The sequence below is a fragment of the Mirounga angustirostris genome, unplaced genomic scaffold, assembly GCF_029215605.1.
Source record: "Mirounga angustirostris isolate CCGP_5_RB_7025 unplaced genomic scaffold, mMirAng1.0.hap1 SCAF_9, whole genome shotgun sequence".
NCBI classification, from domain to species: Eukaryota; Metazoa; Chordata; class Mammalia; order Carnivora; family Phocidae; genus Mirounga; species Mirounga angustirostris.
The window spans coordinates 80,076,240-80,092,972 of record NW_026991717.1 but is presented as its reverse complement, the minus strand read 5'-3'; the positions used below and the strand labels follow the sequence as shown (position 1 = coordinate 80,092,972).

At 38.1% G+C, this 16,733-nt stretch overlaps 1 protein-coding gene across 6 annotated transcripts in view; it reads left to right on the top strand.

Moving 5' to 3' along the window:
* HECTD1 (HECT domain E3 ubiquitin protein ligase 1) overlaps positions 1-16,733 on the top strand; it is a 90,292-nt gene that overhangs the window by 54,670 nt on the left and 18,889 nt on the right. For 3 of the 6 annotated variants that reach the window (XM_064570913.1, XM_045900654.3, XM_045900656.3), the window contains exons 20-28: positions 780-914; positions 2,285-2,424; positions 2,706-3,029; positions 4,588-4,754; positions 4,846-5,022; positions 8,395-9,231; positions 9,933-10,154; positions 13,450-13,583; positions 14,449-14,571. In XM_064570913.1, the coding sequence (XP_064426983.1) occupies positions 780-914; positions 2,285-2,424; positions 2,706-3,029; positions 4,588-4,754; positions 4,846-5,022; positions 8,395-9,231; positions 9,933-10,154; positions 13,450-13,583; positions 14,449-14,571 (2,259 nt within the window). The remainder of the gene's footprint in view (positions 1-779; positions 915-2,284; positions 2,425-2,705; positions 3,030-4,587; positions 4,755-4,845; positions 5,023-8,394; positions 9,232-9,932; positions 10,155-13,449; positions 13,584-14,448; positions 14,572-16,733) is intronic. The other 3 variants (XM_064570911.1, XM_064570912.1, XM_064570914.1) reach the window with 3 other exon arrangements.

Genomic DNA, 16,733 nt, shown 5'->3' with positions numbered 1-16,733 from the left:
ATTAGGGACGCCTGGGTGGCTCAGTTAAGCGTCTGCCTTCGGCTTAGATCATGATCCCAGGGTCCTGGGATCAAATTTGCCATTGGGCTCCCTACTGAGCAGGGAGCCTGCTTCTCCCTCTGCCCCTCCCCCCTGCTTGTGTTTCTTTTTCTCTCTCTCTGTCAAATAAATAAAATCTTAAAAAAGAATGATTAAAAAAATGAATAAATTAGCTAAATAATTAGCTACTTTTCATAACTTACCTGGAAAATTGCAACTTATAAGGAATGCAATACTTCTGTTATAGTGTTTTACGATTTCGTTAAACCATATGTATTTGAAGTTGTTTAGAAATTCTAAGTATGATGTTAACTTTGTTTCTTTCTTGAAAGCCAGTATCATTTGTTCTGGTGGTCCTGTAAAATTTTATTTATTTATTTATAAAGATGTTATTTATTTATTTGAGAGAGAGAGAGAGAACTGGGGGAGGAGCAGAGGGAGAGGGACAAGCAGACTCCGTGCTAAGTGTGGAGCCTGATGTGGGGCTTGATCTCATGACCCTGAGATCACTCCCTGCGCTGAAATCAAGAGGCTGATGCTTAACTGACTGAGCCACCCAGGTGCCCCCAGTTGTTCTTTCAAAAAGAAAAAAAATTTAATAGAAACAAACACTGATCCTTCTTCAATGGTTATACTGTAACTTATAATTTTCAATTACTATTGAGAACCTTTCTCATTTTTACAGTTCTAAGAGACAGACAGGGTACTTTCTGAAGCAGTTTTATCATTTTTTTGCACAGATACTTACAAGAAGATTAAGATTTCGGTTGGAACGTGCACCTGGTGAAACTGCATTGATAGACAGGACTGGTAGGATGTTGAAGATGGAACCCTTAGCTACAGTTGAATCTCTGGAACAGTATCTCTTAAAAATGGTGAGTTTCTTGGGGCGCCTGGGTGGCTCAGTCGGTTAAGCGGCTGCCTTTGGCTCAGGTCATGATCCTGGGGTCCTGGGATCGAGCCCCATGTCTGGCTCCCTGCTCAGCGGAGAGCCTGCTTCTCCCTCTCCCTCTGCCTGCCACTCTGCCTACTTGTGCTCTCTATCTCTCTGTCAAATAAATAAATAAAATCTTTAAAAAAAAATGGTGAGTTTCTGGCAAGGCTGTGATGAAATAGGCATTCTCTGCTATGGGGTTTAACCCTTTAGAAAAGTAGTTGGGGAAGTAGGTTTGCAGAGTTACGGTAATGCTCTTTGACCTTGTAATTCCATTTTTTGTACTCTACTAAGAAAATAATCTTTAAGCACTACAGATGCTTTCTTTCTTCATTAAGGTGTTTATTAGAGACATTTGTAATACTGAAATCATGAACAAAACCTTAATGCCAGTCAATAAAAGGAATATGAAGCTGATAATTATTTCCATTAATTTGAATATTGTGTAGCTATTAAAATGTATAAAGACCAGTAAGGAAAAAAATTTTGGTATAGTATGATCAGATGTTGTTTTACCCTGTCTGTTGAGATAATGGAGTAAAGAAATACTCTATGATATTAATAGTAGGGTACTTTGCTTGTAGAAATTTGCATTTTTCTGTTTTTTCCCCAAATAATGTTTTTTTTTTAAAAAAAAGATTTATTTGAGAGAGTGTGCATGTGCGGCAGGAAGAGGGGCAGAGGGAGAAGAGAGAATCTGAGGCAGCCACCCTGCTGAGCATGGAGCCTGCTGTGGGATTTTTCCCAAATATTCTTTTTTTTTTTTTAAAGATTTTATTTATTTATTTATTTGAGAGAGAGGATGAGAGGAGAGAGAGAGCACATGAGAGGGGGGAGGGTCAGAGGGAGAAGCAGAGTCCCCGCCGAGCAGGGAGCCCGATGCGGGACTCGATCCCGGGACTCCAGGGTCATGACCTGAGCCGAAGGCAGTCGCTTAACCAACTGAGCCACCCAGGCGCCTCCCAAATATTCTTTAATGAGTATTTGTTGCGACAAAATAAGTCACATTGGGGCAGCTGGGTGGCTCAGTCGGTGAAGCAGCTGCCTTCAGCTCAGGTCGTGATCTCAGGGTCCTGGGATTGAGCCCCACATCAGGCTCCCTGCTCCGTGGGAAGTCTCCTTCTCCCTCTCCCTCTGCCTCTATTCCCTACCACCCTGTTCGTGCTCTCTCACTTGCTCGCTCTTGCTCTCTCTCTCTCATAAATAAACTCTTAAAAAAATAAGTCACATTAAAGGGATAGGAAAAAGTGAGCAATGCATTTGAAAATAGCATTATTAAGGTGAGTGTCTTCCATATTTTCTTTGGTATAGGTAGCAAAGCAGTGGTATGATTTTGACCGATCTTCATTTGTTTTTGTTCGGAAATTAAGAGAAGGCCAAAATTTTATATTTCGGCACCAGCATGATTTTGATGAAAATGGAATCATTTACTGGATTGGGACAAATGCCAAGTAAGTCATGCTGTTTAATGTAGAGTGAAAATATTCACCTGAAAAAAAAAAATTCTAGGTAGTAGAATAAAATTATTAACCACTGAGTATCCTACAGTTTAAGGAATTTTGTATTATAGGTTAAATATAACACTATCTCATTTACTTTTTATGAAGAAAAAATATATAAATTGTCAATTTTAGGATTTTAAAAAATATGATTTTATGTGGAAAAAAGCTAGTATGAATAAATGGCATTTATTTTAATAGTGTTAACTGCTAATTTTTTTTCTTTTATTTAGAACTGCATATGAATGGGTAAATCCAGCTGCTTATGGACTTGTAGTAGTAACATCGTCAGAAGGAAGAAATCTACCTTATGGCCGCCTAGAAGACATACTAAGTCGTGATAATTCAGCTTTAAATTGTCATAGCAATGATGATAAGAATGCCTGGTTTGCTATAGATCTGGGTCTCTGGGTGGTACCATCAGCATATACACTTCGTCATGCTCGTGGTTATGGAAGGTCTGCATTGAGAAATTGGGTTTTCCAGGTATCCAAAGATGGACAGAACTGGACTTCTTTGTATACCCATGTTGATGACTGCAGTCTCAATGAACCAGGGTTAGTTGAGGAGTCTTTGCAAATTGAAAAACTCAATAATGAACTTTATTTTTATAACTGTATGCTCTTAGAGCTCTCTTCTTTGTGAAATATTGAAGCAAGATTTTCTTTTTGTGTTATTTTATTTTTTTAAAGATTTTATTATTTGAGAGAGAATGAGAGAGAGAGCACATGAGAGGGGTAGGGTCAGAGGGAGAAGCGGACTCCCTGCTGAGCAGGGAGCCTGATGTGGGACTCGATCCCGTGACTCCAGGATCATGACCTGAGCTGAAGGCAGTCGCTTAACCAACTGAGCCACCCAGGCGCCCAAGATTTTCTTTTTAAAAACATCACTTGAGAGGTGCCTAGGTGGCTCAATTGTTAAGTATCTGCCTTCGGCTCGGGTCATGATCCCAGGGCCCTGGGATCGAACCCTGCATCAGGCTCTCTGCTCCGCGGGAAGCCTGCTTCTCTCTCTCCCACTCTCCCTGCTTGTGTTCCCTGTCTCACTGTCTCCTCTCTGTCAAATAAATAAATAAAATCTTAAAAAAAAAATCACTTGCTACTATAATTTAGGTATTTGACCAAAACTTTTAACAGCTTTAGATAAAACATTAGTAGAACACTGAACCTATTTATTTAAAAAGAAATTGATAGATAGTTATATATGTGTATATATAGCATACTAAACTCCCCATACATGCACATGATATATGTGTATTTTCTACAAAATAACAGTTGCTATTGCTGGTTACAGAATTATGGCTAACTTTTAAATTTTCCTTATTTTTATATGCTCTTTTTCTAAATTTTATATATTGCTTATATTATTTTTTTAAAAACAAAGTATTATATTCCTTTTTAAAAATTTTATTTATTTGAGAGAGAGTGCACATGCAGAAGAGGCAGAGGGGGCGGGAGAGGGAGGAGTCCATGCTGAACATGGGGCTCAATGCTGCCAATCCCATGGCACCGAGATAGCAACCTAAATCGAATCCAGGGGTCTGACACTCAACCAACTGAGCCACCCAGGTCCTCCGAAAGTATTATATTTCTAAAAATTTTAGTTCTACTGTTTTAATAGAACAGTGTGGCACATTTTGAGGGGAATATAGGGCATGGAGTTAAATTACTTTCTGCATTTCATGTAGTATGGACGGAGCTCCTTAACATTTGAATTAATAGATAATATTTTCAGGCTTTAAATTTAATATTTTAATATATCATTTTAAACTGCATGAATTTTAAAAAATCTTTTTCATCACAAACATATCTGTTACTCTTAAAATTTCTTGTCTTATTTCTTTGGATTTTATTGATCATAAATCATTTAAAATTATGAGTCATTAATCGTATACATTTAAACATTTCATTTTTAACTTATTTTCTTGATGGTTGATTTTCTCCTTTGATATCTTGATTCTTGTGTAACAGACTGTGGAATTCCATAACACCCTGAATGTGGAAGTTGGTTTATTTTTTCTATTGGTCTCTGTTATATAAAAAATCTTCCCCACTTTAAACATCTTTTTCATCTGTTTTAAAACATTACACCATTTTTTCCCTAACACATTCACAGGTCAACAGCAACCTGGCCTCTTGATCCACCAAAGGATGAGAAACAAGGGTGGCGACATGTGAGAATTAAACAGATGGGGAAGAATGCTAGTGGACAAACCCACTACCTGTCACTATCTGGATTCGAACTTTATGGCACTGTAAATGGAGTATGTGAAGACCAGCTAGGTAAACAGATGATAACAGGGTTTTAACTTACTGGAACAGTTCTCTTTATAGAATGTGACTTAATTATATTTCTTGAATTTCTACTTTATAGGGAAAGCAGCTAAGGAAGCAGAAGCTAATCTTAGAAGACAAAGACGTCTAGTTCGCTCCCAGGTTCTGAAATACATGGTTCCAGGGGCTCGTGTGATCAGAGGCCTTGATTGGAAATGGCGAGATCAGGATGGCAGCCCACAGGGAGAAGGTACCGTCACAGGGGAACTGCATAATGGTGAGTAGGTACTTAGCATTTTTAGTGTAGAAATGGAGTACTTAAAAACAAAGTATTTTTCTTTTGTTATTTTGGGTTAGTAAATGTCCCAGCACTCTGTAGTAGAACTGTATTGATCTCACATTAAAAATGGAAAAGTCATTTACTTAGAATTAAGGGAAATTTTTAATTTCTTTTGATTTAGAACTTATTGCCAATATTTTAAAGTGATTAATAAGTTAGTATAAGTTGACTACTCTAAAGACACATTTTCTGCTGCTTTTTTGGGTCTATTCATAAGTTTTCATTGATCTTTAATTTCTTACGCTTTTCTTGTTAGCATGATGGGAATCAGGCAGTAATTTTTTTTATTCTTTTATAAGTCATGTAGAAGAAAAAGTATTAACATTTTTAATAACTACTTTTTAATAAAGCATAGAACAAGAATTGTAGCCTCTTCGTTTATTAATAGATTATAAAATAACATTCATAACGTTTCTCAGTCTACTAGCGTTTCTTTGGATTTTAAACTTTGATATTTTATAAGGTAAGGGTTGTTATTTAAATCAAGTTCATTTTATAAACCTTTGATGCTGTAGATTTTAGAGAAGGCCATATCCACTTGTTTAATAAATTGCTCTTAAATTCCCAGAAGCAACTTAAAATGCCTAATTTTTTTCTTATAAATACTCAAAAGGCTGATTTATTAGTGGATAAATTGCCTAGCCAGTAGTGTGTTCTTAAGAATTTTGCTTGCTGTTAAAAACAAAAAGGAGTAAAATGTTCATATTCTTAACTTAAACCAAATATCTGAAGAGCTGTAATAAAGGCAGTAGTGCTTAGGAGAATGACTAACACTTAGTATCTTAATATATTCATGTTCTGTGTGATACAGGCATTTATTTACCTAAATACATTCTTGATTTTATGGTTTTTAAGATTCTCTTCTTTGTATCACCTTACTTCTTAATGCATTTATGTATAGTTACACCGTAACTGCAAATTGTTGTCGTTATAGCAGGTTTACAGTGAATGAGCAGGATGTGATTGCCAAAATTCATAAAAACCAGTAATAGTTGAGAGGACAGTAGTACCATTCAACCCAGAAATTTTAAATGTTTTTAGACATTTTAATGATACTTAGTTAATATTCTGTTTCCCCTAAATTGTTTGTTTTAGCTTTTAAGTGTGTGGGCTAGTTAGGGGTATATGAATGTAGTTTATTTTTCTCAGGCTGGAGTCAGCTGAAGCAACTGCCTATGAAAATGGGATTCTTAATTTTAGAATTTATTATATAAAAAAGCTTATTTTTGGTGACTGGACTAATGTAGAGGTTCAGAGTTTTGACTGACCAACATGGGCATTCACATTAAGTCTTATTTTAAAACCTTTATGTTAGGGAAAGTGCTTAGTTTTCAAAAGTAAACCAACCGTTTCTTTCTTTCTTTAAAATTTTTTAATTTTTTTAAAAAAGATTTTATTTATTTGACAGCGAGAGAAGGAACACAAGCAGGGGGAGTGGGAGAGGGGGAAGCAGGCCCCCCACGGAGCAGGGACCCGATGTGGGGCTCGATCCCAGCATCCTGGGATCATGACCTGAGCCGAAGGCAGATGCTTAACGACTGAGCCACCCAGGCGCCCCCAAATTTTTTAGTATTTTACTTTTACTCTCTGTACCTAATGTAGGGCTTGAACTCACAACCCCAAGATCAAGAATCACACACTCCACTGACCGAACCAGCCAGGCACCCCTAAACCAATCATTTGTTTTGGTGGCGAGGGGCAAAGGGAGAGGGAGAGAATCTTAGACAGGCTCCACATCCAGTGTGGAGCCCGACATGGGGCTCGATCTCACAACCCTGAGATCATGACCTGAGCTGAAATCAAGAGTCAGGCACTTAACTGACTGAGCCACCCAGGCACCCCAAATATCTTTCCTTTCTAAAGAATCTGTGTGTCAGTGGGAATATCCCTTTTTTTTTTTCTCTTGTATTCCACAAATATGAGTGCCTACTATGTAAAGATACTTTGTTAGATTTCATGTAAACAATGGTCACCAAAAAAGTATGATTTCCTGCCTTCTGAGTGAAACAGATGAGCATACAATTACAGATCTTGATTGCTATGGAGTAAATTATCAGTATATTTTGGGGGTGATTAATGCAGTATAAGTGTTATTTTTATTTGGAATTGGTATGTTTTTGAGCCTTTCCTTTATTCACACTGTTACATGTTGCAGAAGAGATAGTTAAATGTGGGTTCTTTAAAAGTTATTTCAGCATATGGAATAAATGGGGGCAATTGAAATTTCATCAAAACTAGATTATGTAGATTTGGGGCTGTTAGTTTTCCTCTCATAGAACTCCTATGCAGATAATCCCCACAGGTAATTCAGTATTAACTTATACCCCTCTGAGCTTCATCATAAATATGTATGAACTTGTTGTGTGTGTGTGTGCATGCATGGAGTACCTGCATGTATGGGTGAAGTACTTTCAAACTTTATAAAGGCTTGTTATATTTTTAAAAATACATACATTTTTATGTGTTGTGTTTTCCCCTGAAGTAGGTAGCTTATAACACTAAACTAAGATTGTAATATTTTTATTATTTTCTGTTCTAATAGGCAGTTTGTTTTATGGCTTTTGGAAATTAATTACTGATTTTTAAAAAGCACAAGTATTGTTTTACAAGTACAAGTAAATATACATTGAATATCGTGTTCATTAGTTCTTTGCACGTTATTAGCTTTAGCTTATAGGTTCTAATAAAGAGCCTAGCAATACTTTAAAAATTTTGTTTTTAGAATTTTCTGTGCTTATTCAAATATATTAAACTTAGTCATAAGAAAACCAAGTAACCACTGAACTTTGAGAACACAACCGAAATGCTAACTTAGTGTTATTTGAGCTGGTGACCTAAAATTTGTGCAGTAATATGTGAATGTTTTCTTTGTCAATTATTAGAATTTAGCCCAAACTTAAAAATTAATGCTAAGTCAAAACTTTTTTCTAAAAAGAACGTTCGACCACATAATCATATTTAGCAGTTAAAAAACCTTTTATTTAGATTTCATCTGTACTTAACTGAAGTTGTAGTATATCACCATTTATATCAGTCTTTTTACAGTTTTTAACAGTTCTTCCCCTTAAAAGACACCCCAATAGATGTAAACATGACCCTTACATTGTTTTCAGATATCCGCAGAGCACGCAGTTCAGAAATAAGAGACATAAAAGGAAGAATTTAATTTTAGTTGGCAGACCTTAAATGACTGTAGAAATTCAGAGAAGTTCAGCACTGATGAAAAGCTGATCCCATATTGTGGAGCTACTGTCTGACACGCTCCTCTCTGCTTTCTGCCGGGTCTCACAAACTCCTGTCCCTTTCCAGGCTGGATTGATGTCACCTGGGATGCTGGTGGCTCAAACTCTTACCGTATGGGCGCAGAAGGAAAATTTGACCTCAAGCTTGCACCAGGGTACGACCCTGATACAGTGGCATCACCCAAACCTGTTTCATCCACTGTTTCAGGCACAACGCAATCATGGAGCAGCTTGGTGAAAAACAACTGTCCAGACAAGACCTCTGCTGCTGCAGGCTCCTCAAGTAGAAAAGGAAGCAGCAGTTCTGTGTGTAGCGTGGCCAGTAGCAGCGACATCAGCTTGGGTTCGACCAAAACGGAACGGAGATCAGACATTGTAATGGAACACAGTATAGTTTCAGGAGCTGATGTCCATGAACCAATTGTTGTTCTTTCATCTGCTGAAAACGTCCCTCAAACAGAAGTAGGGTCATCTTCCAGTGCAAGCACCAGCACCTTAACAGCGGAAACGGGAAGTGAAAATGCCGAAAGAAAGCTAGGCCCTGATAGTTCTGTTCGCACTCCTGGGGAGTCTAGTGCAATATCCATGGGAATCGTTAGTGTTAGTTCTCCTGATGTTAGTTCAGTGTCTGAGTTAACTAATAAAGAAGCAGCTTCACAACGGCCCCTTAGCTCTTCAGCAAGTAACAGACTGTCAGTGAGTTCTTTGTTGGCTGCCGGGGCCCCTATGAGCTCTAGTGCAAGTGTACCTAATCTGTCCTCAAGAGAAACATCTAGCTTGGAGAGTTTTGTAAGGAGAGTGGCAAACATAGCACGGACTAATGCCACGAACAACATGAATCTAAGCCGAAGCAGCAGTGATAACAACACTAATACTTTGGGGAGGAATGTGATGAGCACAGCAAGTAAGTGAGCTTTTCCTTATGGAACCCAATGGTTTTTCCACTCGGAGGGATGCACAGTAGGGTTTCTTGGTCAGTGGGTTCTGGCTGCAGTCTTTAACTAGATCATTAACCGTGTTACATACAACTACGTCAGATTTAGCACTTCAGGAATCTGTTGTTAAGTTCTATAGAATCATGATCTCTTAAGAATTTAGATCAGGTGTGATAAAGAACCTCTTAATCTGAAAGGATAAAAACAGTAACACACTTCTATTTTTCACTCTTCTAAGAAAAATTGTTACGTTCAGCTGCATGAGGAAATAGATGACTATTAAATATTGTCATGGTCAGTTGAAATCAGAGCATCACACTGGTTTAACTTTGCCTTAGGTCCTAAATTGATACTAGCTTCTGGAAGCCATTTAATTCTGACTTAAGCTAATGGGTTAAAGAAATTCCTTTGGAAAATATCATTGGGAATTAGTGCATTGCCTGTTTCACTTTTTAAAAAAAACAAGGCTTAATTTTTTGAAAAATAACAGTGCTGTACAAACAAGGATTCTTAGTTGGATTTCAGTTGGGTTCCCAAAGTTGTTGCTTTTCAGCCTTTTAATAATTAGTGTTTCATGATCTCATTCTTTTATTCTAAATATATAACCTAGTTTTTCTTAGGTTTATACAGTCCCACCAATTGTACTGATTTGCTTCATTTTTATCTTTAGCTTCTCCTCTTATGGGTGCTCAGAGTTTCCCCAATTTGACCACACCTGGTACCACATCAACAGTGACAATGTCAACATCCAGTGTGACTAGCAGCAGCAATGTAGCCACAGCAACGACAGTTTTATCAGTTGGTCAGTCCTTAAGTAATACTTTGACTACCAGCCTCACATCAACCTCCAGTGAGAGTGACACAGGTCAGGAAGCAGAATATTCCTTATACGGTAAGTGATAGTTGAAAATACTTAGGTATTTGTGTAGTGATGCTTTTAGTATGTTTTCCTGCTATGTTGTTTTTAACTGTCAATTAGACAGTAATTATCCTCTCTTATTAAAGATATGGCATCTTCATATAGATGAAAAAACTGTGCTGTGGGGGACTATTAGATTATCTGATTATAAGCGGACATCTAGGAACTTTTGTGTCCTCCTTTTTTACCTTTTGTGAACTAATGAAGTTATATTGGAAGAATCATGATAACAAAGATACTGGACACCTTTATCAGAAAAGAATAGAAGTGTAAGAGATTAATAAGCTTTGTAAAGTTATATTTTTTGTATACTATAATGTAAGAAGAAAAATACTCCCCCTGTGTGTCTCCTCTACTCTCAACACTGTTCACAGAGCCCTTCACTGCTGGTACCGCTGACTACCAGATGTTTGTGAAGTTTGCCCATACCGAGCAGTGTTCAGACACCAGCTGGGTGTCCTACGGTTTAACTCAGTTGCTCAGCTCTGGCACTGTTACCTACCTGGAATTAGTGCCACATCCCATAGGTAAAGGGCCCCATTCCATAACACCATCTCCCCACCCCTTCAGACACGGATCCAAAGTCCAGGTTGTCATCCGTACTACCGACTGGCTATAAATTGGAAGCTTCCGTGACCTTCTCCTCTGGTTTGATCAATTTGCTGGAGTGGCTCACAGGATTCAGGAAAACATTTTATTCACTGGATTAACCGTTTCTTATAAAAAAGGGTATAATTCAGGAACAGCCAGATGGAAGAGATGCATAGTGTGAGGTCTGGAAGGTCCCAAGCACAGAGTGTTTGTCCCTTTGGAGTTTGGGGACCCTGCCATTCCACGGATGTATCCTTGTCTACCAGTCTGGAAGCTCTTTGAATCCCGCATTTGCGGGGGTGGAGGGAGGAGGTGTTTAGAGGCTTCATGACTTAAGCGTGATTGATTAAATTATTGGCCATTGGTGATTGAACTCGTATATCTGGCCCCTCTTCTTTCCCCAGAATATTAAAGAGTTAGGGCTACTGGTTGCCCTTTTTTTTTTTTTTTTTTTTTAAGATTTTATTTATTTGACAGAGACACAGTGAGAGAGGGAACACAAGCAGAGGGAGCGGGAGAGGGAGAAGCAGGCTTCCCACCGAGCAGGGAGCCCGATGCGGGGCTCGATCCCAGGACCCTGGGACCGCGACCTGAGCCGAAGGCAGACGCTTAACGACTGAGCCACCCAGGCGCCCCTACTGGTTGCCTTTTGAAAATTGTTAGATGATTACAATTTCCTTTTTCACATATCTAAAACTGGAGGACTCTTTAAGGGTGCTACTGTATAGGATCAGAGGAATAGCTGCCTTCTAAAGTAATTTCTATATGCAAACTTTTACTGTGTTAGATTTTGAGGGACGTGATTCTGTGATATGGTCAAATCTATGAAATAAGGAGCTATTTAAGTGTTCTTATACTCTGATAAAGAGAAGATCATGAGTAAAAAAAGCCTTGACTTCAGTGAATTGTAACATGTGAGAGATAAAATTTCAGTACCTAAAGTAAGATTGTTTTCCTTTGAAAGTAAGCCAAAAGTGGAATTGAAAAAAAAAAAGTGGAATTGATTGTGTGCATGCACGTATGTGTGTACTACCACGTCATGTTCATGAGAACCACTCCTAAATTGCAGGATGGCACCTTACATGTGTTAGGGATAATATATTTCATCAAATTTAAGATGCCATTATTATTATTTTATGTCACTAAGGAAAAAATGTTGCCAGTTTAGCTGTGACTTGCCATTGCCTATAAGACACATTCTGACTCCAGAATATTAAAGTGTTAAAAAAAAATGTGTGCCTTAGAAACTAATTGAATATAATATCAGGCCTCTTTCTTTTACTAGCCATCTAGTAAAAGGTATTGAATTTTAGTCCTGTGTAATTATTAGATTTAAAATATATATATTTGTTTCAGAGGTTTGCAGATAAAAGATTCTACCAAGTATGTATAAATTGTCTTCTGAATGTTCTTTTGGAATATGGAGTGTGTAGTGTCTTTTTATCCACAGAAATTTTTTTCCTTTCCTATCCAGTAAAACTTCTCCTGCTTTAGTCCCATTATTACTTTCTGTTTTCACTTCTTGTGCAGAACAGCTTGTCAACATCTTCATTGTGTGGGACTGTGTTTATCTGACACAGATTTCATGGGGGGGGCGGTGAGGGAATATGGATAACATGAAAGATGGTACATACATTACTCCATAGTAAATAGGCAGTGTCCATAAGTAGTTGTTATCATTAACCTGCCAGGTTACGGAGCTAAACCCAGCCTCTCTAATTGACTTTATTCTGCCTTTTCCCTTATATGATATTTTACAATTTTTATTTATATGTTCTTTTTCTTTTCTTCTTCTTCTTCTTCTTCTTCTTGGTGGGGAGGGACAGAGGGAGAGAGAATCTTAAGCAGGTTCCATGCCCTGCATGGAGCCCAGTGTGGGGCTCAATCTCATGACCCTGAGATCATGACCTGAGCCGAAATCAAGAGTCAGGTGCTTAATCAACTGAGCCACCCAGGTGTCCGTCATTTGTTTACTTTTTAAATGCCTCTCTCCCCTGTAAGCTCCATGGGGGCTCAGACCATGTCTGTTTTGTTTACAGCTAAATATATCTGGTGCCTAACACAGTTCTTGGCACATAGTCAGGTATTCAGTAGATATTTGCTGACAGAGTAAATGACTCCAAAGTGTTCTCTTCACACCATGTTATGCTTCCTATGGCTGATGCAGACAATTGTGATAGGATTGTTATTTTTAAACCTAGCCCGTATTGTTGATCTTTTCTATTACGAGTTTGTAGACTTGGATTTAGTTTGTGGTCATCCTTTATCTTGCCTTGTTTTCTTTTTTTTAAAGATTTGATTTATTTTTCAACAGAGAGAGAGACAGCGAGAGAGGGAACACAAGCAGGGGGAGTGGGAGAGGGAGAAGCAGGCTTCCCGCCGAGCAGGGAGCCCGATGTGGAACTCGATCCCAGGACCCTGGGATCATGACCTGAGCCGAAGGCAGACGCTTAACAACTGAGCCACCCAGGCGCCCCTCTTGCGTTGTTTTCTACCATTCTTGTGACCAACATTACTCATTTTGTATTTGTGGTGGTGGAAGAAGGGTGGGATCACTCAGTGTGGTTTTTACACTTGTCTCTTGAATTTGACCTTTGTTTTGTAAAACCAGTACATGATAACCTTGTAATGCTTTGTTAATTGTGTTGAGAATAAGGTTGTTGGTTTTCTTTTCTAGATTTCCTGGATAGTTGCCGTGCCAGTACTCTGTTAGCTGAGCTAGATGATGATGAAGACTTGCCTGAGCCAGATGAGGAAGACGATGAGAATGAAGATGACAATCAGGAGGACCAAGAATACGAGGAGGTTATGGTAGAGAGTGTCTCCCATTCTCTTAACTAACATAAGATGTTAATAATTGAAATGTAGAGAGGAAAAAGCATAGTCCTGGTTAAACTTTGAAATAGGGAAATATGGCATGAGTATGAAAAATGTTAATTAAGAAAAGCACCTTTAATCTGAGCATTTATGATTGTCTTAAGAGAAAATAAAGTTTATATTTGGAAAATACTAAATGTCACATGCTGATGTTTTAACAGGTTTAAAAGTGTAAAGAACTGCACTGCTAAAGAATATAATTTTCATGTTTTTTTCACAATAATTAGACTATTTTAGTATGTACAGTTTTGTGGGCAGTATCTCTGTATTAGTTCATCAGTCTTTACAGCTATGAGGTAGAGGCATAGAATAAGTAATATTTCCTAGTTAATGAATCAGTTAAGTACAAAAGTGGGGACCCAAGCTTAGGAAGTGTGATCTAGAACTCTTAATGTTTAACCACTGTGATTGTCTTCAAACTGAACTTTTGCCTGAGAATACCCTTTATTGTAACTTTTTTCTTTCTCTTTATAAAATGTTTTTAGATTTTAAAAAATTTCATAAGTTGTTTTTTAATGGGGTAAAGGACCCCCCAAAAATGCTTTTAGTATATCTTACTTAAAAACAGATATTATTGTAGCATGTTTCTTGTGAAGGTTCTGTATGATGCATGGTGAATATAAAGCATTCAATTTATAAGTTTTCTGAAGATGGCTAATGAATATGAAGTGTTTTGATGATAAGGGTTAAGGCTGAATGGGGATGTATATATATGTGTGTGTGTGTATATATATATATAACATATACACACACACAAGTCAAATAATTAGACATGTCTCTTTGTATTTTCTTATTTCAGATTCTGAGACGTCCATCCCTGCAGCGTCGAGCTGGCTCTCGCTCTGATGTAACACACCATGCTGTCACCTCGCAGCTACCACAAGTCCCTGCTGGAGCAGGGAGCCGACCTATTGGGGAGCAGGTAGTATCTTAATGTTTATCTTCCCTACAGTGTATTTTTCCTCCTTTCACAGTAAAGCATCAACCAAAATGCCTAGAAAAATATATGGGGGTTGAGGTGGAGGTGAGAAGCTACCAGATAAACAAAAAGAAATTTCCCTTACTGCTTGGGTTCTGTATTCTAGAAACAGTCCATGATTGCTCTGGCATAATGCATAAAGGAGTTTCTTACTTGAAAGCACTTCATCTTGGCCCTCGGGTAACAGTGAACATTTATTAAAATGATTAATTGCTATCATCTAAGATTTACAGTTTTCAGTAATGGTAGAGATTATATTAGTCTATTAGCTGAACATGTATTGATCTTTATATCCTAGCCATTGTTTTCAATACTTTCCATGTTTGTTTGTTTTTTTTTTAAGATTTTATTTATTTATTTGAGAGAGAGAGAATGAGAGACAGAGAGCATGAGAGGGAGGAGGCTCAGAGGGAGAAGCAGACTCCCTGCTGAGCAGGGAGCCCAATGCGGGACTCGATCCTGGGACTCCAGGATCATGACCTGAGCCGAAGGCAGTCACTTAACCAACTGAGCCACCCAGGCGCCCAATACTTTCCATGTATTAACAACTAATTCAGTCCTTTCAACAATCTTTTGAGGGTTATTATTAGCCCTAACTTTCAGATGAAGTGATTGGTAAAGGTCACACGTAGAAGTTTTGGATCTAGGACTAAAACACAAACATTCTGACTACAGAGGTGTCAGCATATATGTCCATTTGATGTGTTATAAAAGCTAATTAAAGGGCGCCTGGGTGGCTCAGTCGTTAAGCGTCTGCCTTCGGCTCATGTCATGATCCCAGGGTCCTGGGATCGGGCCCCGCATCGGGCTCCCTGCTTCTCCCTCTTCCACTCCCCCTCTTGTGTTCCCTCTCTCACTGTGTCTCTCTCTGTCAAATAAATAAATAAAATCTTAAAAAAAAAAAAACAACTAAATAAGTGTTCGGAATATGAGGGGCCTTGTGTGTGTGTTTAAGTATATACATAATTGTTATTTATTACATCAGATATTTACAACACTTAAATTCATTGTTCTCTTCTTTTGTTGATAGTAAAAGTGAAGAGGAGAAGAAAATGTTCCTTTAAAAAACTTTCATTATGGGGGCACCTGGGTGGCTCAGTTGGTTAAGCGGCTGCCTTCAGCTCAGGTCATGATCTCAGGGTCCTGGGATGGAGCCCCGCATCGGGCTCCCTGCTCAGTGGGGAGCCTGCTGCTCCCTCTCCCTCTGCCTGCCGCTCTGTCTGTGCTCTCTCTGTATGTCTCTGTCAAATAAATAAATCTTTAAAAAAAAAAAAACTTTCATTATGGAAATTTTTAAACATGCTCTCTGTGAGTTAGATGCAGACCCACATGTTTAACATTTATTATGTTGAATGACCAATGCTAGCATGAGAGGGACGCAGTGCCAGTACTTGGCCTGTTTTTAAACTAGTGTAATAACTCTAGTCCTACCTTTCAATGTGTGCTTTTTAAAAAAAATAAGTAGCCACAGTGAAGTATTCGAGCCCTTGCACTTCAAGAAAACTGGTCTTTATTTCCAGTTGTCTGTTGGTTCTGTTTAAGATGGATGTTAAAAACTTGGAGCCTGAAAGAATTCTCAGTCAAAAAAAAAAAAGGTAGAAAGAATAATGCAATGAATCCTCAAGAATCCATCATCTGACAGTAATGGTTACCAACACTTTGTCAAACATGTTTGATTTATTTGCCCCATAGTTATTTAAAGCATCTTCCAAGCATTATATTTTGTATATAATTCAGTATGTAATAAAATTTACTTACATTTTTTGAAAGCAACTTATTTAAAAATAATTATAAGTTCACAGATTCACAGGAAGTTTCAAAGATAGTAGAGCGGTCTTGTGCCTTTTGCCCACTTTCTTCCAGTGGTTACCCCTTACCTAATTAGAGTCTAATACCAAAATCAGGAAATTGACACTGATACAGTATATGTATATGGTTCTTTCTCATTTTATCATGTTTGGATTAGTGTAACCACCACTAAGGCAACTTACTTTTGGTAAGCTTAAATCATTAAGAAATGGGGGCACCTGGGTGGCTCAGTCAGTTAAGTGGCTGCCTTTGGCTCAGGTTATGATCCCAGGGTCCTGGGATCGAGCCCCGCATCG